The sequence below is a fragment of the Chiloscyllium plagiosum genome, chromosome 1 (genome assembly GCF_004010195.1).
Source record: "Chiloscyllium plagiosum isolate BGI_BamShark_2017 chromosome 1, ASM401019v2, whole genome shotgun sequence".
NCBI classification, from domain to species: Eukaryota; Metazoa; Chordata; class Chondrichthyes; order Orectolobiformes; family Hemiscylliidae; genus Chiloscyllium; species Chiloscyllium plagiosum.
In genome coordinates this window covers 111,266,139-111,287,845 of record NC_057710.1, presented here as the reverse complement: position 1 = coordinate 111,287,845, position 21,707 = coordinate 111,266,139, and the positions used below count along the sequence as shown (strand labels likewise).

General features: G+C 39.2%; 1 protein-coding gene across 1 annotated transcript in view; it reads left to right on the top strand.

Moving 5' to 3' along the window:
- Window positions 1–21,707, top strand: part of slit2 (slit homolog 2 (Drosophila)) — a 457,736-nt gene that overhangs the window by 23,054 nt on the left and 412,975 nt on the right. Inside the window, exon 4 of the mRNA XM_043700598.1 lies at window positions 6,543–6,614. Within this exon, the coding sequence (XP_043556533.1) occupies window positions 6,543–6,614 (72 nt within the window). The remainder of the gene's footprint in view (window positions 1–6,542; window positions 6,615–21,707) is intronic.

The following is a 21,707-nucleotide window of genomic DNA, read 5'->3' as shown; positions in this document are numbered from 1 at the left end:
TTCCTCCCCACCTATCCACTCCACCCTCGTCTCTGACCTATCATCTTCACCCCCACCTCCATCTACCTATTGCTCTCTCAGTTACCTTCCCTCCCCAGCCCCACCCCCTCCAATCTATTTCTCCACCCCCGAGGCTCCCAGCCTCTTTCTTGACGAAGGGCTTTTGCCCGAAAAGTCGATTCTCCTGCTGCTTGGATGCTGCCTGACCTGCTGTGCTTTTCCAGCAACACTCTAACCTTGACTCTGATCTCCAGCATCTGCAGTCCTCACTTTTGCCATATGCCTCTAAATGTTTCCTAGTCATGTACCTATCCAGATGTCTATGAAATGTTGTAAATGTACCGGCATCTACCATCTCTTCTGGCAGTTCATTCCACGTACAAATCACCCTCTGTGTGAAAACGTTGGCCCTTAGATCCTTTTTAAATCTTTCTCCTCTCACCTTAAAATTATGCCCTATAGTTTTGAACTTCCCCACCCAGGAAAATATTCTTGCTATTCACCTTATCTGTGCCCCTTATGATTATGAGCCTCTACAAAGCCATGCCTCAACCTCCTATGCTCCAGTGGAAAAGGTCCCAGCCTATCTAGCTTCTCCTTATAACTCAAACCCTCCAGTCCTAGCAACACCCTGGTCAATTTTTTCTGAATCCTCTCCAATTCAATAATATTCTTCCTGTAGCAGGGGTACCAGAACTGTATACAGCACTCCAGAAGAAGCGTCAGCAACATCCTGTACTCCCTCAACATAATGTTCCAACTCCTGTATTTAATAGTCTGTGCAATGAAGGCAAGTGTGCTAAATGCCTTCTTAATTATCCTGTCTATGTGTCACACAACTTTCAAAGAACTATGTACCTGGACTCCAAGTCAAATGTTTGTCAAATTCAGAATCTCCCCCAGACAATACGATGTTGGAACTACTGCCTGATAGTGATGAGGTCATTTTCGAAGCCATTAATGGAGAGCCCCAGACCAACATTCCCAGTGCTGGGAGTATAGCCCACTCCCTACTAACACATGTTTTGTTGTAGTCCAGTGTAACAGAGGACTATGTCTTATAAGTAAATTATTGTTGTAGTAGCAAGATCTATGGCTTAGTTGTTGGAGTTATGTTCTGCATTTGAATAAACAGTCTTCTGCATTCGATTCTTAACTCATTTTGTCTTTAATACTTAAATGTCACAGTGAAAAGACTTTTTTTTCCTGTGTACCTCATCGCTCCCAAGTTTATGCCGGCCCAAGAAAAAGCTCCCAACTATTGTAAAGTTCTCAGTGTCTGTCCTGTACACTGGGTTGGGTTTTGCCTGACCTTTTTATGGTTGTTGAAGTTGGAGTGAGGAATGGAGTCTGTTTGCATTGAGCAGGACCTTTTTACTAATTCAGATGGCAAGCTGCTGTTTGTTTTTCCCACATCTGTTTTGCACTGGTTCTTTGTGACAATGTTTGCTGGATATTGGCCCTTCCACTTTCTCCTGAAATGAGAAGCCAGTTTAAACGGATGTTTCAAAATGTTAAAGACGCCCTCAGTTGATTGCTACCCCACAGCTCCCCCCCCCCCCACTACCAAAACTCCTCTGGCGCCACTTTTATTATTATCAGCCCACAATGCTTTGACTGTATTTCTCAAGAAAACAGTGGCTGTCAACTGTCTGTAGTAGAAGATTGAAAAGCCCCACAATTTTCAAACTGCGGCTTGACTGGATCTGCTGTGTTGTTGAAATGGAGCTGCTGATTTGGTTTTCCCAGTTCCAATTCCAGATTTCCACTGATCTCCAAGGAAGTTTTCCTTCACTTTCCCTGAAAATAGTGACACTTGCTCAGGTGATAGGAATTCACCAGCACATTGTCCAACAGATTGACATTTCAATTCAAGCTTCGACAGTGAATTTTTGTCAAGTTGTGACTGAACAAGCCATCACAGCCAGGCTTGGTAACGTTGTGGTAAAATTATTCAACAAGTCAACCAGAACCCCAGGCTAATGTCTGGAATGGATTCAAATGTTACCATGACAGCTGGTGAACTTTGAATTCAGTAAAAAATAAACAAATAGTAAAATGTCAGCCTCATGGTGACCATGTAGCCACTGTTGATGCTGTAAAACAAAATCTGGCTCATTAGTGTCCTTTAGGAAAGCAAATTGGCCATCCTTACCTGGACTGGCCTATGTGTGATTCCAGACCCACAGCAATGTGGTTGACACCTTGCCTCTAGGCTCTGAGGGCTGGGCAGTAAATAATTGGTTTAGCCATTGAGGCCCACAGAATTAAAACACTTTCACGTTGCTGTTTCTTTCTTGGTGCCTCAGTCTTTTACTAATTTATGTCAACATTTTTGATGAGGGGAGAGAAATCATGATGGTTACATTTGCAGATGGCACAAAGATGGGCAGGAAAGTCTGTTGTGTAGGGCAAGATGGAGGATGTAGATGCATATAGATAAGTTCGATGTTTGGACAAAAATGGCAATTTGATTACAATCCTGGAAAATGTGAAGTTGCTCATTCTGACAGGGAGACTATGAAATTAGAGCATTATTTAAGTGGAGAATGACTGCAGAATTCTAAGGTGTGGAGGGAACCTGATATTCCAGTGCATGAGTCACAAAAAACTGCTATTCAAGCACAGCAAGGAGTTAGAAAGATAATGGAATGTTACAAAAGGACTTGAACGTAAATGGATGTTACGCTCCAATTGGAAAAGGCTTTGGTTAATCCATATCTGGAGTACTGTGTACAGTTTTTGTTTTGTTACATAAGGAAGGATGTGAACGCATCTGAGGCATTTCAGACAAGGCTTATTAGATTGGTATCTGGAATGGAAGGGTTGTCCATGGGGAAAGGTTGGTCAGGCTGGGCTTGTTTCTAGGGGTTTAGAACATAGTTTTGGAGAATTAGGGATGACTTGATTGATATAAGATCCTGAATGGTCTTGATAAGATTTGGAAAAGATGTTTACAGATAGACCAGAGAGTTGGGCGGAGAAGTGGCAGATGGAGTTCAATCCAGGCAAATATAAGGTGATGCATTTTGGGAAGTCTAAATCTAGAGCCAGCTATACTGCAAACGGAAGAGCCTTGGGTAAAATTGATGAGCAGAGAGATTTGGGAGTTCAGGTCCATTTTACCCTGAAGGTGGCTGCACAGGTGGATTGGGTTGGTCAAGAAGGCATATGATATGCTTGCCTTCATCGTACGGTGTGCTGAGCATAATAGTTGGCAGGTCATGTTAAAATGGTACAAGCTTTGGTTTGGTCGCATTTGGAATACTGTGTACAGTTCTGGTCACCACATTATCAAAGAATGTGGACGCTTTGGAGAGGGTGTAGAGAAGGTTTACGAGGATGTTGCCTGGTATGGAAGGTGCTAGCTATGAAGAGAGATTCAGTAGGTTAAGATTGTTTTCATTAGAAAAAAGAGATTGAGGGGCACCTGATTGCCGTCTACAAAATCATGAAGGGTATAGACAAGGTGGATAGAGATAAGCTTTTTCCAAGGATAAGGGATTCATTAACGAGAGGTCACGTGTTCAAGGTGAGAAGAGAAAAGTTTAAGAGGGATACATGTGGAAAGTACTTCACACAGAGGGTGAAGTGGAACACATTACCAGCAGAGATAGTAGAGGCAGGCACGGTAGATTCATTTAAGATGAGTCTGGACAGATGCATGAGTAGGTGGGGAGCAGAGGGATACAGATGTTTAGGAATTAGGCGATAGGTTTAGACAGTGGATTTGGATCAGCTCAGGCTTGGAAGGCTGAAGGACCTGTTCATGGGTTGTAAATTTTCTTTGTTCTTTCTTTGTTTCCTCTTATGGATGAATTCCTGCACTGGGGACACTGTTTAAAAGTTAGCGGTTGCCTTTTTTAGGGTAGAGATGAGAAGAATTTGGATTCCTCTGAGCATTGTGCCTCAGAAGGCAATGGAGATGGGTTCCATTGAATATTTTCAAGACAGATGGATAAATTCTTGTTCAATGTGGGTAATTCAAGAGAAACAGAAGAGCCATGATCTTATTGAATGGCAGAGCAGGCTATGTCTATGCCTAATATGCATGTTTCCCATTGTAGCCTTGGGACAATCAGACCAATTGAAAGCATTTTAAAACATATTTAACACACATCATGAAACATATGTACACATTGAGCTGACAGTGATGCCAGTAAAAGTATGATTGCAAAGTCAAGAACCTGAACAAATAGGTCAGTCACATGCTGTATGCTGTATCATGATTGGACGAGGATTAAAAACAACCTGGACCATCCCAAAGAGAAGTTTATTGGAATTAATGTGTGTGACACAGGATTCATAGAAAATCATGTCTGTTTCTGAAATTTTGTCAGATTGATCAATTAACCAAGAACAAGCAAATCACAATTTTGTAACAACAGGGACCACTCCAACACCGGATTCCTCCAAAATGCTGATTTGACATGAGCAATAATTGAAATGTTGAGGTAGTTAGTGGTCCTTCAGTAAATATGTGAACCTTATTGAGTGTGTTCAAAACAAAGTTTAATTCACCAGTGATCATAAGGAAAGAATTGTTCAGGCTTCACTTTCTCATTAGTTGCGCTTCTCATCACCTCTCAGTGGACTTTGTGGATTTCTGACTCGCTTGGCTGCCTACAGGGAACATTTTAACATTCTTTAATGCCTTGGGTAAATGCTGCAAGACCACCTTGTGGAATTGACAAGCTGTTATCATACCCTGGCCAAATATATAACACATTTTTCATTTTGATGCATATGTAGCACCTGCGTCCATTAGGGCTTGGACCTTCAATAAACACACAAAGCCAGCCTTTGACAGGCACCATATGAAACATATTAAGAGCAGACATAATGTTCTTATTATATGAAAATGAGACAGTGGAACTCCTGGCGTGCCTCTGAGTACTCAACAAGAATGTTTAAAATGCAGAATCTTTTGCTCTTCAATTTACTTGCCATTCACTTTGTGTGGAGCTTATTGATCTGAAATGAGCAGCAATCCTGGATCTGACCCCAGCAAAAGAAATGCTAGCCAGGGGCCTCACTTCTGGTTACAGTCCACTGTGTCCTGATTTGGTGCGCAGAGGATCAGGCTGTGGAATGATCGCTCCCTTGGTGAAGTTTTCCGCTGACATGTGGGGTAAATTCACCAGTTCTTCACTTGCAGTATTGAGTAACACTGAAAGGGAGCAAGGGTTGGATTACTGGTGTGACAGCACTATCGCTCTATCTTTGATTTCCATGACTTCCAGCACTACAAACCGCTAAGAATGTGGGATTGGTAAGCTTAGCCGTTATGAATCACAGAAGGAAGTAATTTGGCTCATCATGTCTGTACTGTCACTCCAAATGAGCATTGTGACTTAGTACCATTTTCTTTCCTTTTTTCCATATCCATGCAAATTCTTTCTATTCAAATAATAATCAGATGCCCTCTTGAAGGCCTCAACTGAACCTATCTCCACCATACCAGATCCGAACTGCTGATTGTGTAAAAAAGTCTTTTCTTACATCACATTTTCTTCAATTGAGGTTTGTTAAATATATCACTTTACTTGCATGACACTGTAACCTTTTCCTATAAATTCTGTGTCTTATGGTCCTACTCCACAACCACCTGATGAAAGAGCAGCTCTCCGATAGCTAGTGCTTCCAAATAAACCTGTTGGATTATAACCTGGTGTTGTGTGATTTTTAACTTCCTTAAATCACTGCAGTCCTTGGGTTGTAGTGCTGTTAGGAAGAAAATTCCATGATTTTGTCCCAGTAACACTGAAGTAACAGCAATATAGTTCCAAGTTGGGATGATGAGACTTGGAAGGGATCTTGCCAGTGATGTGTTTCCATGCATTTACAGCCTTGGTCATTCTAGAGGGTAAAGGTCACAGCTTAGGAATATACTGTTGAATGAGTCTTGTAGATGCTTCACACTGTTGCCACTGTGCATCAGTGCTAAAGATCATGAATGTTAAAAGTGGCAGGTGAGATTTCAGTCAAGTGGGCTGCTTCATCTTGGATGGTGTGAAACTTCTTGAGTGTTTTTGGAGCTGAAATCATCCAGGCAAAAGAGAGGAGTATTCCATCAGATTCTTTACTTAAGCCATGTAGATGGTAAATAAATTTGGGGATCCAAAGGTGAGTTACTTTTTGCAGAATTCAAAGTTTCTGATTTGCTCTTGTAATCACAGTATTAGATAGCTTGTCCAGTTCAGTTTCTGTTCAATGGTTGTCCTCAGGATGTTGATAATAGGATTTTCAATAGTGGTAATATCATAAATATCAATTGGTGATGGTTAGATTCTCTTTTTTTGGGATGGTCTTGCCTGGCATTTGTGTGGCACAAATATTACTTGCCACTTCTCAGCCCAAGTCTGGGTATTGCACAGTTCTTGCTGCACTTGGATATGGATTGCTTCAGTAGCTGAGGAATCACAAATTTCATTGAACATTATATAGTTGTCACTGAACATCACCATTTCTGACCTTATGATGATATGCTTTTGTGTAACTTTCTCATGGATCTTTGTCTTTTCACTTTCTTCCCTCTCCAGCCGCCTGAATAGAAACAACCTACAGGTTTTGCCAGAGTTGCTTTTCCTGGGAACTCCGAAGCTCTACAGACTGTGAGTAATCAAGTTTCTATAAACCTGTCAAATTTGGCAATGAAAAGGGCACCTGGATGATTTCAGTGTCATGTGGCTACTCCTGAACCAATCGTACCACATCAGCACCGCTTTACTCTTGATAACTTGCTCCTCAATCTAACCTAATATTGCAAGTGGTCATACAATTACAGACATTTTGTTATTCGGCTGTCTGGAGAAAGAATTATTTTTGCTTAATTGTCCCAGTTTTCTAAATCCCTTACAGCAATTGTTTTTTAAGTGAACCAGTAGGATAGGGTTGTAATTTGTTTTGTGCTTTCTTACAAATCATAAATCAAAGTTAGAGCTTAAGCTCTGAGATGTCCTCGGGCACTTTGAAGCAAGCAGATGTAGTCCTGATGGTAATCTAGAAGGAAAACAGTTCATTGTTAAGCCATTGAGAAGTGAGCAGCTTCCGAAAGGGACAGGAGGAAGGTCATGTTTGGTATGGTTTCATGTAGTTATAGTAAACTCTTCATGCCTAATGGGCCATCACTGCAAAATTGCGAGTTAAATCAGGACTATTATGTGGTTGACTTTACTTTCATTTTCTTTATGGAAATCCAGTTTTCAGTTCAGAAATTAAGTTCCAAAGTTTGAAAACTGTTTGACTTGCTGCACATTAGCTGCAAGTGATGAATGTTAGCTGCAAGTGTGACACAGTGAGCAGTGATGAAACAACTGGTTTTTGCTGGGGAGCCTCCTTCAATTTTACCTTGAGTAATTTTGCTGAAAGTAACTGCATTCATCAGACAAAAAAAAAACTGTAGGTGTAGTTTCATTGTATCATGTGCAATGATTTTGTCAACTGTGCTGCCATCCAAAGTGAAATTTAAATAAGTGATCACCTCAGTCTCTATTTCTCTACTCTATGAAGTGGAATGGTTACTTTTAAAATTTCTGAAAGCAGGAATCTCGCTCGCTTTGTTTAAAGATCCTCATTGATCGTATAGCATTATGAAAAAAATTGGAGTGATCTTGATGTCAATTGCAATTCTTCCAAATATTTAAGAAAGTGTATATATCAGTGTAACTAACAAATGCACACTTATTTTGCACAGACAGCTTTTAGCATTCATCAGTGTACTGAAAAATCATTTGGAATTACTTGGAGGAGATTTTTCTGCCATTAATAATTGGACCCCAGTTGTAGACTCTACTGGAACAGAGGAGAAATGGTCATAATATCCCTATTTACCTCAAATGTTGTCCCCATTTTCTCTCCTGCTGGGGCTGACTGCTTCCCAGGGTTTGATGTCTCTGTGCTTGTCACTGTACAATACTTCACCTCAGTGAACATATCTGTACTGGACAGTCAGCAATGTTAAGCAGCTTAGTCATCAGGTTATTTGACTCTGTCTTCTGCTAACCTGACCAAATATTGATGGAGTTTGAGGGTGGTGTTTGGAGGTGAGGTTGATAGTCACTTATTTAGCAGTTTGGCATGTGAACAATTTCTAGATGCTTTCCTTGTTCAGCCTTTCCAAACCTTTTACTATATAATGTTAATACATTTCACTGCTGACTACTTCAGAAAACAATGTCCGACAGAACTGTACTTAGTGTGTTTATTTCCCATTATTCCTGTGTTGATAAAGAATCTGCTTGGGTTCACTTAGATCAGTGTGAATTATATTAGCATGGTCTAATTCAATAAAATCCTTTCTTAAGATATCAGATCTCTGCACAAATATGCCATGCTCAGGAGTAGCAGTGGAATTTCCCGTTTTTACTTATCATTTTTTTTTGTATTTATTGTGGTGACATTCAGGATGCTAGTGCTCAACGTTCAATAGGGAATCATGCTTGAAGGTAATGCAAGTTAGAGAATCCAGCTCACCCTCCATTCTCTGTGTTTGTGGGGTCAATTATATTTATCCATAGAACCTAAGGTGATACTCACAAGCCACCAGCACCAATGAAATACAGTATTTTTAAAAAGACTCATGCTACAACATTTGTACCTTTGTTTCAGAAAGACATGGGTTTGAATAATGCACGAGTTCTTGAACTCATGATCCATATTGTCATGCTGGTATATTACTAAAGGAGTTACCAGTCAAGGTACATTGTTGGATACGCTGCCATTTACATGAGACACTCAGTCCTTGTTTCCTGCTGAATTGAATGTTAGAATTCCAATAACCTTGGGTCAAAAGAACAGGAGAACCTCCCTGCCTCCTGACAAACATCCTCCCTCAATCTATATGAAGAAAATGAAAAACAACTGAGTTAGTGACTCGTTTGATGTCTACTACTAGAAGGTGTTGGTATGGATTACATTTAATTTCATAATGTTTATTTTCATTTAGTTTCATAGCAATGGTGACTTACACTCTGAAACTAAACATGTGAAGCACTTTATGTGTCTGTGTGAAAAATCCCAATGTAATGCAATAAGTTTCACATTATTTTGTAAATTAAATATTTGCACTAAAACAGTTTACTGCATTGCCTTATTGAAAGTTACACAGATCCTTCTCCTTTATTTGGATTATGGTTTAAATAGTGCATGAAAACCCTCAGCTGTTCACCTGAATGAGATCAATAAAGCATTGTGAATTACAATTTTCAATTCCTCTCCAAATATCACCAGTCCAAACAAACTGTATGACTTGGCTGAGTGGAATAATTATACATTTTAAATTGGTATTTTAAACTTTGAACCACTGAGTTTTAGGGCAGCTATATACTTTATCCAGGCCTGCTGTAAATAAATTAAATTCAAGCTATTTAAAATTATGTTGTTGTCTGCAGGAATTTCCATTAAGGAAGCCTGCTAGATAGTATTTTGTATTTTAGTATAAAAAAATGAATTACTTCATCCTCAGAGATAAGAGTGTTTATTGTGTTGCTTTTTTCTGACTGTATTTAAATTTTAGAGATGTTGACAGTCTTTAACCTCAGAAAGAAATAGATCCATTCATAAGCTTAGATCTTGCACGGTATGTAGCTGTTATGCACCAAAATGCATTGTGGTGGCCTATTCAGTGCTTTTATCATACATGTTTGTGGAGCACTGTAATGTACTGTTAGTGACAATGATTCTGTTAATAAGTAAGCAACTCTAGATCCTGCTTTTCCTTTTTCAGTGGCTGCGTTTCCATGAGTAGAATTTAATTCTTCCCAGGCTGAATTAATAACGTCCTGGGTAATCTATATAAATCATTTGGTTTCACTTAGACTAAAAATGAACTTTTTGAAAAGCTGCTCTTACTTTGTGTTTGTCCAACGTTCAATTTAAGTCTTTGGCTCAGTTGATGTCATTGGACGGTCTTCACAAGAGCTAAGTTACATCTCCACTCCTCAGTGTATATTGAATGCTCTGGCACACATTACTGGTTGGTAAGTGGAATGTGCACTCCAAGCATATAAACAGGCAGAACAGGCAGAAGTACATTCTGTGCAGATTGACACAAACTGACCTGACTCTGGTTTTTCCCAAGTAATGAATTTTCGTTCACTGCCTTCTGAGAGCAGTCCACAACACAGTATCCATTTTCTTGAATTGAAGGCATTTGTTAATGTTGGTGAACTGTTTTGTTAACCCATGAAGATAGCTGGTTTCACGTAAGAGTCAAAATACCAAATGTGATTAGTTATTTTACAACAGGAGGCATCATCATCAACATTCTATTCTTACATGCATGAATAGCATATCCATGAAGACGGTGTTTCAGAATTGAATCCCTCTTGACAGGGTGGCAGGATGGAGAATTGGGGTTGCAATTTTTATTGTCCTGTCTCTTCTCCACTGAGGCTACAATTCATCCTCCAATATTTCATCAGGGCTTGAACAGATGGAGATTTTAATCCGACATACCTTAGCTTAACTTTCACAGGTGGCAGGAAGGTAACCATAACTGATAGGCTGCCTGCTATTCCTGATAAAGGGCTTATGCTGGAAACATCGATTCTCCTGTTCCTCGGAGGTTGCCTGACCAGCTGTGCTTTTCCAGCGCCACACTTTTTGGCTCTGATCTCCAGCATCTGCAGTCTTCACTTTCTCCTATTATAGACCCTGCCCAGTTATCAGTGGAAGCAACCAGTCAACAAAGAATATTGCAGGTAGCCAGTCTGTTTTCATTTGTCCTTGTGAGCCTATGATATCAGAAGCTTTACTGCTGTGGGGAAATAGAAAGACTTCATTGTAAAGAAGAAAGAAACTGAAATATTAAATTTCGCTTGCCCAGGGGTTATTATAGAGTGGACCATGAAATCAAGCATCTGTGTGTATGCAACACTAATACAGACATGCGCCTATAATGACTTGTGCTTAGTTCAGTAGTGTTACTAAATCTGTATTTCTTCGGAAGTACATGCTACTCTTTAACCTTGTGTAAAATGGATTTTAATTCAACAGCTTAAGTGGCATAGCAAATTATAATACGACTGATAATCAGCACCTTCAATATCCACTGTAGTGTGAAATGCTACTCAAAATAAAAAATAATTCAGAATAATTGAAATGCTTTGCAGTCTGCTTAAGCTACTGCCAAAGGAAACATAGATAACAAAACACAAATTGTACTGTATTTTCTTTAAGAAAACATGTCTATCAAATGCTCCAGTAATGTTTTCTCAGGTTGTACTCTGCATGCCAAGAATGATTAGCATTTTGTGGCACTCCGTTCCAGTCTCTGGTAAATTATTTCATTTCTTCATCAAAATATCTCTGAATCATAGATTGGGGATGCTTGACAAGCTGATCCCTTCGTATTCATGTACTGGAAAGTGACTTGAAGAGGAGTGATTTGTCTTCATATCAAACTATTTAATGCAATCCTATGAATAGTCTGTAAGTTACAGGTGGATGGGTTCTTTTGTGTATATTTGGCATGGAAGAACAGTGTGAGAAACTGAGATGTGAAATATGTGTGATTAGTTATAGTTGGTCACTAACAGCAACCAATGGAATTTTTTTTCCACTTTTACTATCTGCCGTGAGGCTTCTTTTTAACAGCTATACAAACTAGAAACATCACAGACTTAGAGCAAGGTATTTGTTCTGTAACAGTAGTATGGTCACAGCTGTGTTTGCGGGGCTCAGAGACCAGTTCAAATATCATTAGCACAATTTATACTGCTCACCATGCTGCTTCTTTTTAATCCCAACTACCTGCTGAGATATGACCAGGACACTACTGTAATATTGTTGCGTGTGACGGCTAAAGAGCCTGCATCATGGGTGCTATGCTACATTTTAGACTTGTATGTTTGGTGTGCAGAGCAGACGTTATGTGTGCCCACTATTTCAGTGAAGTCCAGGCACATATATTTTCAGTCTTGGAGGCAGTCTTGCCCTTTTGATAATAATCAGAGGATGTAATTTGAAATTGACTCTGATTTTATTTCATGCTGGCACTTTGCATAAACCAGATGCTGGTATGATTTCACATTGTTCAACACAAGCAGGTGAATATGTTACATATTTTCTTATTAAAACATAAAGTTTAAGTCCATCTTCATCCCATTATTGGGCTCCATTCCTCTTTTGTGCTGAATAAGAAGACAAAGGAAACATGGCTTTTGTTAGTCACTGAAACCTAAACAATACCATTGGTAACAATAAGGACACTTAAAAAAAATGATGGCAGTGATTGTGAAAAACTAACTTGTAAGTCCAAGTTTCTTATGCATTATGCTGAAATAATATAGAGTGAAATCCATACCCTTGCAATGTTCCTGCTTCTTTGTGCATGTGCATAATGGTACAGCAGCCTGGAAAGTCATGTGTAAGTCTTGTTCCAAGTATAATTGTGTGTGCAGCCAAACAAAAATAAATTAAAGGTCCATGCATTGCAAAACTTCTGACCATATTTAACAGTACAATATTAAAGAGATCATTGACTGGGACCTGGTATATCTGGGTCTTGATCTTGTACCAGAAGTTCTTGGGGATGAAGTACTCCCAAATCCTGAATAAAGCCTCTGCTGTAGAAAAGCATAGGTTAAAGGATTCTGTTAGGAGTTCCATCATCTAGCTCTAAAAGTGATCCAGTCTAGGGTTAGCGAAGGTCTGTTTAATCAGATTTGGTGTATCATGCTACAAAACAGCAGAAGTATATCCAGTCTTCCAAACCAAGATTGGATACCAAAGAAATCATAAAGCAGTTTATGACTTGAAAGCTCAAAATGTGAGCTCTCTCTCTCCTCCTCTCTCTCTCTTTCTCTGTCTCTCTCTCTCTCTATGGATGCTGTTGGACTCGCTGTGATTTCCAGTCAAGTATTTTAACATAACCATTCATAGCTACAATGGCTTATCAAGAGAATACTGAAGGAAATTCTGACTGTCACATGTTTAAGCAGAATAAGCACAGATGTTTAGAATCATCCAGCTACATATTTCACCAATTTAGCTTTTTTTAGATGCATTACTTCAATTTCCTCAGAACTAATACTGCAACCTGTATCTTTAACACAGCAAGTTAAGGTTACCATTGCAATTGGCGGTTTCTCGTACATTGTCTGTAATGCTTTTGTTGGCTCTCATCCAAAAATTCCATTCATGTGGTTCATTAAAGGGCCGAATTCGGTGTCAGTGAGGGTCTATATCTTGCACATTTATGCAACTGCAGTGCTCCTCTGTTTTATTGTGCGCAGTAGTCTGATATATGTCAACCTGGTAACGAAAAAACAAACATGGCCCATGTTAGTAAGCATATAAAAATAATTCAAGCTAACCCTCCATTTTGAGAAGAGCAGTAGGGTAAGGGCCAGTCTTTCTTGGCAGTGCTGACAACTTCTTAGAAACCAGATGAAAATTCTGCAGCATATATTTTTTCGCAGAACTGCTAAAAACCAAAACAGGCAATGTAATAATGATCTTGACACACTGAAGATTTTATGGATTAGAGCAGAAAATAATTGAAAGATTTTCTGAATTGTGACTTAAAAGAGTGGAAAAAAAAGTAATTTTGCTAAAAGGATGTCTGTTATGTTTGTATTTGACCTCTTGGTTAGTTTGTTGATTTGTGGGCAATGGAAGTAGGTATTAATTTTCTTTTTTAGTAAGTGATTTGTTCGAGCTACAGTGGTGTTGAGTACTACCTCATTCACATTTACAATGTAGTACTGTAATAGAGAAACAGGAAAGTAATTTTTCAGTATGGTTATTTGCCCCAGTGGTAATTTCTTTAATTTAATATTTCCAAATACTTGGAGCTGAACTACATAGACCACAGGAGATTAAATACTGATTTAAGTGGAATAGGGAAGGCTCTGGGGAAATATATTCGTTCTCTTTTGATATTTGTTCAAAACAAGAGGTGTGTGTGTGTGTGTGTGTGTGTGTGTGTGTGTGTGTGTGTGTGTGTGTGTGTGTGTGTGTCATGTGCACTTCTGACACAGTGGAGGAGGAAAATGAGTTTTAGAGCAAAACAATCTTAAATATTTTGTGTTTCATTTTTCCATTTAGTTTGATTTTTGAAATTGATGTTAAATTTTGCATTCTTTATTTCTATGCTGGGTCACAATTGTCCTGCTTTGAATATGGCTGACAAAAAGATACAATGAAAGTCATTTCTTTAACAAATTAGTTTTGATTCCTTGCTTTTATCCTCACATTTGGTGGGAAGGTAAACTCTCCATGTTTTGATTTTTGATCAGTAGGAGAATCAAGGGTGATGGGGAAAGGGCAAAAGAAGAAGGTGTGAGGCAAGTTGGATCACCCATCATCCGAATGAATGGCGGAGCACGCTTAAGGGGTTCCTGCTCCTATTTTTTTTGTCGGTTTATAGTCTTTCCATCCATGTGCAGTAGTATTTCCTGTTCCTATTTTGAAATGCATAGTTTTCACTTGTTATCCTCCTGTACTGATACATTGCTCATTGACACAGCAAGTGATACCACTAGTTGCGAGAATGATCTGTCCTGGCATTTTATTTCATAGCTACCTTAAGGTGTAACCTATAAGTGCCATATTCATAGCAAGCTGATTTCACAGTAATGCTGCCCTACCCTAATCTAGAATCTCTTAAAAAGCACATTGTTCACAGCCTGCTGATTACTCATGTGAAGCAAATGGATTTTGACTGTTTAATTTGCCTTGTTGGATCACAGTTCAGTGAACGTTGCTTTCTGCTCAGCTGTGTTGCATCGCTGTAAGTGTTTGACCTGAAACACTGGAAACTCTGCCTTTTGGGAGTCTATGTTCTCTCAATCATGCTTCCTGTAGGAGCAAACACTTCCAGCGAGGGAGACAGGTGGAACTATTACATGCAGGCTGTGACTCCATAGAATAGATGTGCCAAGTGGTTCCACGAACAGACTTCTTCTGGAAATATACCAATATTGTGAGAATGCATCAGTGACATATAAACGAGCGATCCAAACCTGGAATTAGGTTTAGCGGTGAACTGATTTTAATAAACAATGATTGCATTGGAAGGAGAACAACAAGCTGAGCCAACTGACTATTTCATCACCACCCTTCCTTCCTTAATTGAAGGGGTTTTACTGTCTGGCCACTGGAATCCTCCACAGTCATGAGCAATGCTGTTTAAGGTTTCCATGCTTTCATAATGGCATAGATTTCTTCTGCTGACTTTCTCACCCTGTGATGGAATGGTGTACTGAACCTAATGTGTTCATCCCTGTACCATGCGCTGTCAGAAAAATGAGGTGCAGCTGATGAGTCCCTGCTTGGGCAGGAATCCAAAAAGGCTAAGTTGTGACTGAGCAAGATCAACACTCTGCCTTTTATTGTTTTAGACTTTAAGAAGCAAAGCGCCGTTTGTTTTTCTGTCCCACTGAGGACAGAATTACTGCGTCAGGCGTATTCATAAGTAACAGAACTGGGCCAGACTGCTTCTTTCATTGACAGGAGTAATGAATCATCTCTGGACCCAGATTCCAATGCAAATTCAGATTCAGAATCTGTAGGATTTGTGCAACAGGAGACTTTAGAGAAGGGTAACATTCAACATATTCTAAAGTTAGGTTAATATCTTAATTACTTCTTTTGAGTAAGTTGTTTTTTGGTACATTACAACATTGACTACATTTCTAAAAGTATTCCATTGGCTGCAAAGTACAATCAGATGGCCAGTAATCATATAAAGTGCTATGTAAAATACAAGTCGATTTTTCCCTTTAGCTTCTCAATTCTGTTTATAATGTAAACTCTGCAGAGTGAAAGCCTAATTGATTTCTTTACTTGAAATTAATATTCCATAACTGATTGTGTCCAAGGCTTCAGTAAGTTTCACTTGTGATGCTGGGGACCATTCAGCAGTTTGACAAGATTCATGTTGTAGAGGGGTGAAAGGTTTCCCCGTGACTGCCACTGCACGTGGAAGACTAGGTCAGTGCAAGATGCCACCTGTGGTACATCAGGGAAATAAAGTTGATGTATGTTTTAAAGAAACATTAGTGCGTAGAACTTATAAATGTTTTTCATTTATGAAATCTTAATCACATTTTCATTTAATGCTGATGGAATGAGACCAAGTAACACAGATAAGTGATTTGTAACAGGAAGGAGACAAATGTGTCATTCTGAAGGAGTATTTCCTGAAAATGAAAATATTTATTTTGAGTCTGACAGTTTACGGGATTGGGGATTTTGCAATCTATAACAAAAGCAGGAGCAACACAGGGAACCATCTTAAGAATCCACTGGAATTAATTTCTCCCAGCTATGATTAAAGTGCAGGACACTAGGCATGTCAGATGGCATAGTTCTTTGCTTCATTTTCTTCTTGGTCTCTCTGGCCTCTGCTGTATTGAATCCAACAATGGCTGTGCAGGCTTCACAGGTTACTGTTGCTACGGTTACTGTCGCCTTGTCAAATCAAAATCATTACTCAGCTCATGAGTTGCCATGATATCTATTGCTGGTTTCCAACACTAGGAAGACTCCGAAGGTAATTTACGCAGACGTGAGGGAAGTTGCTTGGCTGTGTTCTATGAGGTGGATTTTAATCTCTTGGCTCTGCTAGCATGAGACAGCTGTAGATGAGCCCTATGCATTTTCTCTGTCAACCTTGGCTCCTAATTGTCATGGAAACCCGAGAGAGTAATGACTTGATAAACTTTGTGACACTAAAAGTTTTTTTTGAACCGTTTTAGTCAGGGATTATACCCCTGTATTGATTCACCCTGATATTTTGCTTATAATATTATGACCCTTTTTAAAACTACTTGTGTCTTTGAAGTAGTCAGGTTGGTAAACCCAGTGGTTTGAATGGGAAAACATTTTGCTCCTAGTTGTCAAAGCTATTGGCTGCTCATGATATTGTCCTTTGGTGTCAGGCTGAACAGATTCAAAAGAATAGGCCGACTTTGTAGCAGGGTTGCTGAAGAAGCCGATGACATTGTAAATAAGACATCAGACAATGCGGATGTATAAAGCAGCCTAATCCCTGTAGTGTAAAGGGCTTGTATAAAGACAAGCCATTTTTTCAACCGATTGAGCACTTGACTCACAACCTAAAGGTCAAATGTTAAATTGCCATTGAAGGGTCAACACTGACAAGTAGCTGCAGAGAGATACATAATTACACCATCACATCTTCCTGGAAGATGTGAATAGTGTTATAATCTAAGCTGATATTATTACCAACCAAGTTTGATCCCTTACTGAAATCTGGCTTGATAGATCATATTTTGTTTTGTTTGTATTTAATGGTCTTTCACTGAAACGTAAACACACAACCATATTGATTTGATTTTATCAAAAGATCAGAAGTTTATTTCACAAATGAAATGTGGATAAAATATAATAAATAAACTATTTGCATATCTTACAAATTGGAAGATTTTGAAATACATGGAAAAATACAATCCCATCTACTGAGCAGCATCTCTTTACTGTAGTTAAACATTAGGAAGAGTCTGCTTCTCTATCACATCTATTGACTTAACTAAATTATTTCTTCAATTCCTGATTTTCAAAGTTTGATACCATGTTCCTTGACTATTCACATAACTGAGTTTAGATATTTTCAGCTTCAAATAACTTCTTCAGAGTTCAAACCAAATACTGGAACTTCAGACCTAAAATCCTTGCCCTGTGGTAACATATTTCTGACCTTTTCTGAACTAACTCATTTCTCTCAGAAATGGTTTTATATCTGTAACTCTGCAACTTCTGAGAACTAAAACCAAAACCTTCCAAGCTTTGGGTGATTCCCTAAGCAAAAACAAACAAATCTATACCTGATCTTTCTAACTGAAAGCAACCGAATGCTCTTCAATGTCTGCTCATAAAACACTCCCAACACTCCTTTTCCATTCCAGGTAGTCTATCTCCCATACTGTGTTTCTTTTTATTAAATTCACAAAGTACTGACAGACTAATATATGAAAGTCCCGCATTCACACACAACAAAACCCATATACCATTAGTTCAAAATCCAAAATCTATAATAAATTATAAATCACACACCTTACATCACAGCGGAAAGAGTTTTTCGGGGCATCTATTGAGAAAGAAAACATATTGATTTTTCAGAATGGACAATGGGTCAAATGTTTTGTTTACTAACCAAGGGAATTTAGACCATCTAATCCTGTTTTGGTGTACCATGTCAGTAAAATCAGCTCAACCTCCATGATGAATGTATGGATAGTCAGGTTACAGCGTGTAATGCTTCGAGTATTCACATCCAGCCCTAAATGGCATCATAAAATACAAATTATCCACAAGATTCCAGCATCCAACTAGTGGTAGTTTCAGCCAGTTGCTCCTTCAATGAGAGTCTCCACCTCCTGACCTGGGAAAGACCAAGGAAACATTGTGCAAAGGTGGCTCTAAATTTTCTTCCCTTCACTATGTGATGTGATAATGAGAAATAAATCTGATTTCAGTCCCAGTTGTAGTGCTTATTCCAGTCAAATCGCCTACAAATGCTCCCACTTCAATGATTACCATCTGGGCAGAGTACAAGAGCTGGTACTAGTACTGGTGCTGTTGAACTCAGAGAATAGGATGAAAGCATCATGGTTTCCTTCATTTAAGATATTATCAATTTCTATAGGAAGGATTTCATGATTCAAATAATGATCAAAGTATATGTGACTCAAAGTTCTTGGGAAATGTTGTTTGAGAATCCAGTCAAATAAAACATTGCATATAGTGTTAATCTCAGGAGAAGATAATCACCCCCAAAGCCTGAAGCATGAAGCTGGCTTGAGAAGTACGGAATCTGTAGAAAGATTAAAAGGAAATGCTTTCTGAATGGTGTAAACAGCTAGAATGAGCTGTGCTTCTCTCTCCTTATTTGGTGTGAGTAATAAAAGTCCATATCCATGTGGTGCTCTTATGTTACGGTGCAATGAAAACAGATGTGTCTGAAGTTACAGTGTGTTTCTGTTTTCTGAAAACTACTTAACGTACTACCATCATAAACTTTCAGCATCAAAGCACTAAAAACTGCTGAAATTAAAATATCACCCTGCCAGTAACCATGTCACCAGGATGATGTGAATGGGATGGCAAGCACGTTAGACATTCAATGTGGCAAGAGATACGAAACATTGCCACATTTAACTGAATCGCACTTTCATTAATTATAGACTGCACTTGGTATATAATTACATACTGGGTGAAGTGTGTATAAACATTAGGCTGAGGGAAGAGCAGAATTGACAGGTTGATTCATTCCTTAATACTTGGCTGCTAAAGAAGGAGTGTTGCAGACAGACTGAACCTTTCACGATTTTTATTTCACATGTTCCATCACATAGCGCATACCGAAAGAGTTTTCTGTGATGTTAAATATAACGTTTTGTGTAGCAGAAAAGACAAATGCAGACCATTTCATTATCTGCTGTCTGATTGGATTGGCATTATTATAATGCTAATACCAATGATTGAGCTGCTCTGGCCTCTCCAGCACTGAATCAGGGAGATAAAAAGGAACAAAACTATAGATAATGGAACATTGAAACAAAAGAATCAGAAAATGTCAGAAACAAACAGCAGGGCAACCAGCATCTTTTAAGAGAACAATCAATCTGACATTTTGTCACAGCAGTTCACATGAGCTTGTCTGTTTTACACTGAAAATAGAAATGCCCCTATCCTGCATCTGTGCTGAATTACTTAATCTCACTTGAACATGCTCATGAACTCTCTGACTATAGAGATAAATACTCTAGATTCCAATATTTGATCATTATTAAGTGTTTCATTTGAAAATGTTGGATTTTTATATTGCAGATTTATAACTGACGTGTTGTTCGTTCAGAAAACAGGTACAGAAGTTTTGAAATATGATGGTATTTATTTCATACAAACATTGTTTTAGTGATGACCTTGTCACTTTAACAGGGCAATAGGACCCCATTAAAAATTTTCCAATACATTATTGCTGTTTGAGAATAAAATAGTAAGTCCTGTTGTTTGGTGCAGTAGCTGCCTTGTGTGTATATGAACTATATCAACCTCACTGTGATAGCTCATAAAACACAAAGGGCTAATTTTACTTTTATTTGCTCAGACTGACTTGTATCAGGTTTTTTGAAGTTTTTTTTGTCATGAAGCCTAGAATATTTTCTCACTGTATCACCAACCTCACCTCATTAATGACATATTAACGTCCCTATGGTGACCATCATGTCCACATCCAGCCCCATTTTCCCAAGCGTCTTTCCCAGAAAGACTCAGCACTCAGCAGGTATGCCAGAATTCACCAGCATCCCTTGTGTCCACGCTATCTTTAAAAGCCCATTGTGCACCTATATGCTTCCTGACTTTCCAGACATGGAAGATGGGGAAATCGCGGATCCATTTTGTGGGCATGGTCCTAGAGATCCCACTGGATGGGATGACGTCAAGTTGGGACTTCCTCTTCCCTTAGCATCAGCAATGGATGCCACAAAACGAGGCCTGCCTAATCTGAGGTTGCCAGCCCTGTTAATGCAGTTTCAGCCATCAAAAGAATTGGCTAGCACTGTAGGACAAAGGTCAATGTCCTTCCCAACTCTGCCAGAGTGAGTGCCACCACCCCCTCTGTGATACCTCACACTCACACTGTCTCCCAATGAGGCTCACACTTTGCCATTCTCACAAATTCTGCATCTTCCCTCAGTTGCCGTCACCCATCTCAAACCCTGACACCACTAACCCTGCATGCCCTTCACACTGCCTACTCACACTTTCAGCACACTGCCCCACATTCAGCTCCTCACCCCTGATACCAGAGCATCTTGATGCTGACCACCCCAAAGTATCTGACAGACTATTTCAAGCCCCTGGAATGGTATTGGAGGCTACCTTAGACCCACTCTGCTTGACCCCCCTGAGCAAAGACACTGACATGACTGGGGGCTGATGAGAACTATCTCAATCTTCTTTTCTTAATGTCTACACAAAACAGTAAGACAAGACAACTTTAATATGAGTCCCATATCTCTGGCTGGGGAGGGAGAGCAAAAATGGTGAGGATGATACTGAGTGAGAAACTTGCCTCATCACTCAGCAAAAACATGAATAAAAGAAGGAGGTGTTCTCAACCATGATATTAGCTTCGCCACATTTTTCAACCAGTTCTCCCACAAATCTCGCGATTTCCCACATCCCTCACACCCTGTTAAGATTCAGCCCATGTGACATCTTTGTAAGAAGTATCTGATAGATGGTGGGAAATTCATTGGTTACTACAACAAAGAGTCAGATACTTGCTAGGATGAGGTAATCAATAGTTACTTGGACAAAGTGTCCGATAATTAACTTGGTGTCTAATAGTTACTCCATATGATAATTTTGCAATAGTTGTAAACCGCTCAGTCACTCGAGCCAGCTGCACCATACAATAAAATCACGCTGATCTGATTACGTCACACGCCCACCTACTCCCATAACCTTTCACCCCCTGTCAAGAATATCTCTCCCTCAACCTTAAAAATATTCAACAACTCGGCTCCCACTGCCTTTAGAATAAGAAACTTCCAAAAGGCTCGCTATGTTTTGCGAGAAAATAATTCTCCTCATCTCCATTTTAAATGGTCAATCTCCTATTTTTAACAGTGCCCCCTAGTTTTTGGTTCTTTCAGAAGATCAAATATCTTTTCCACATCTAAGATGTCTTTAAGATCCTTCAGAATCCTAGTCTTCTGTACTCCAAT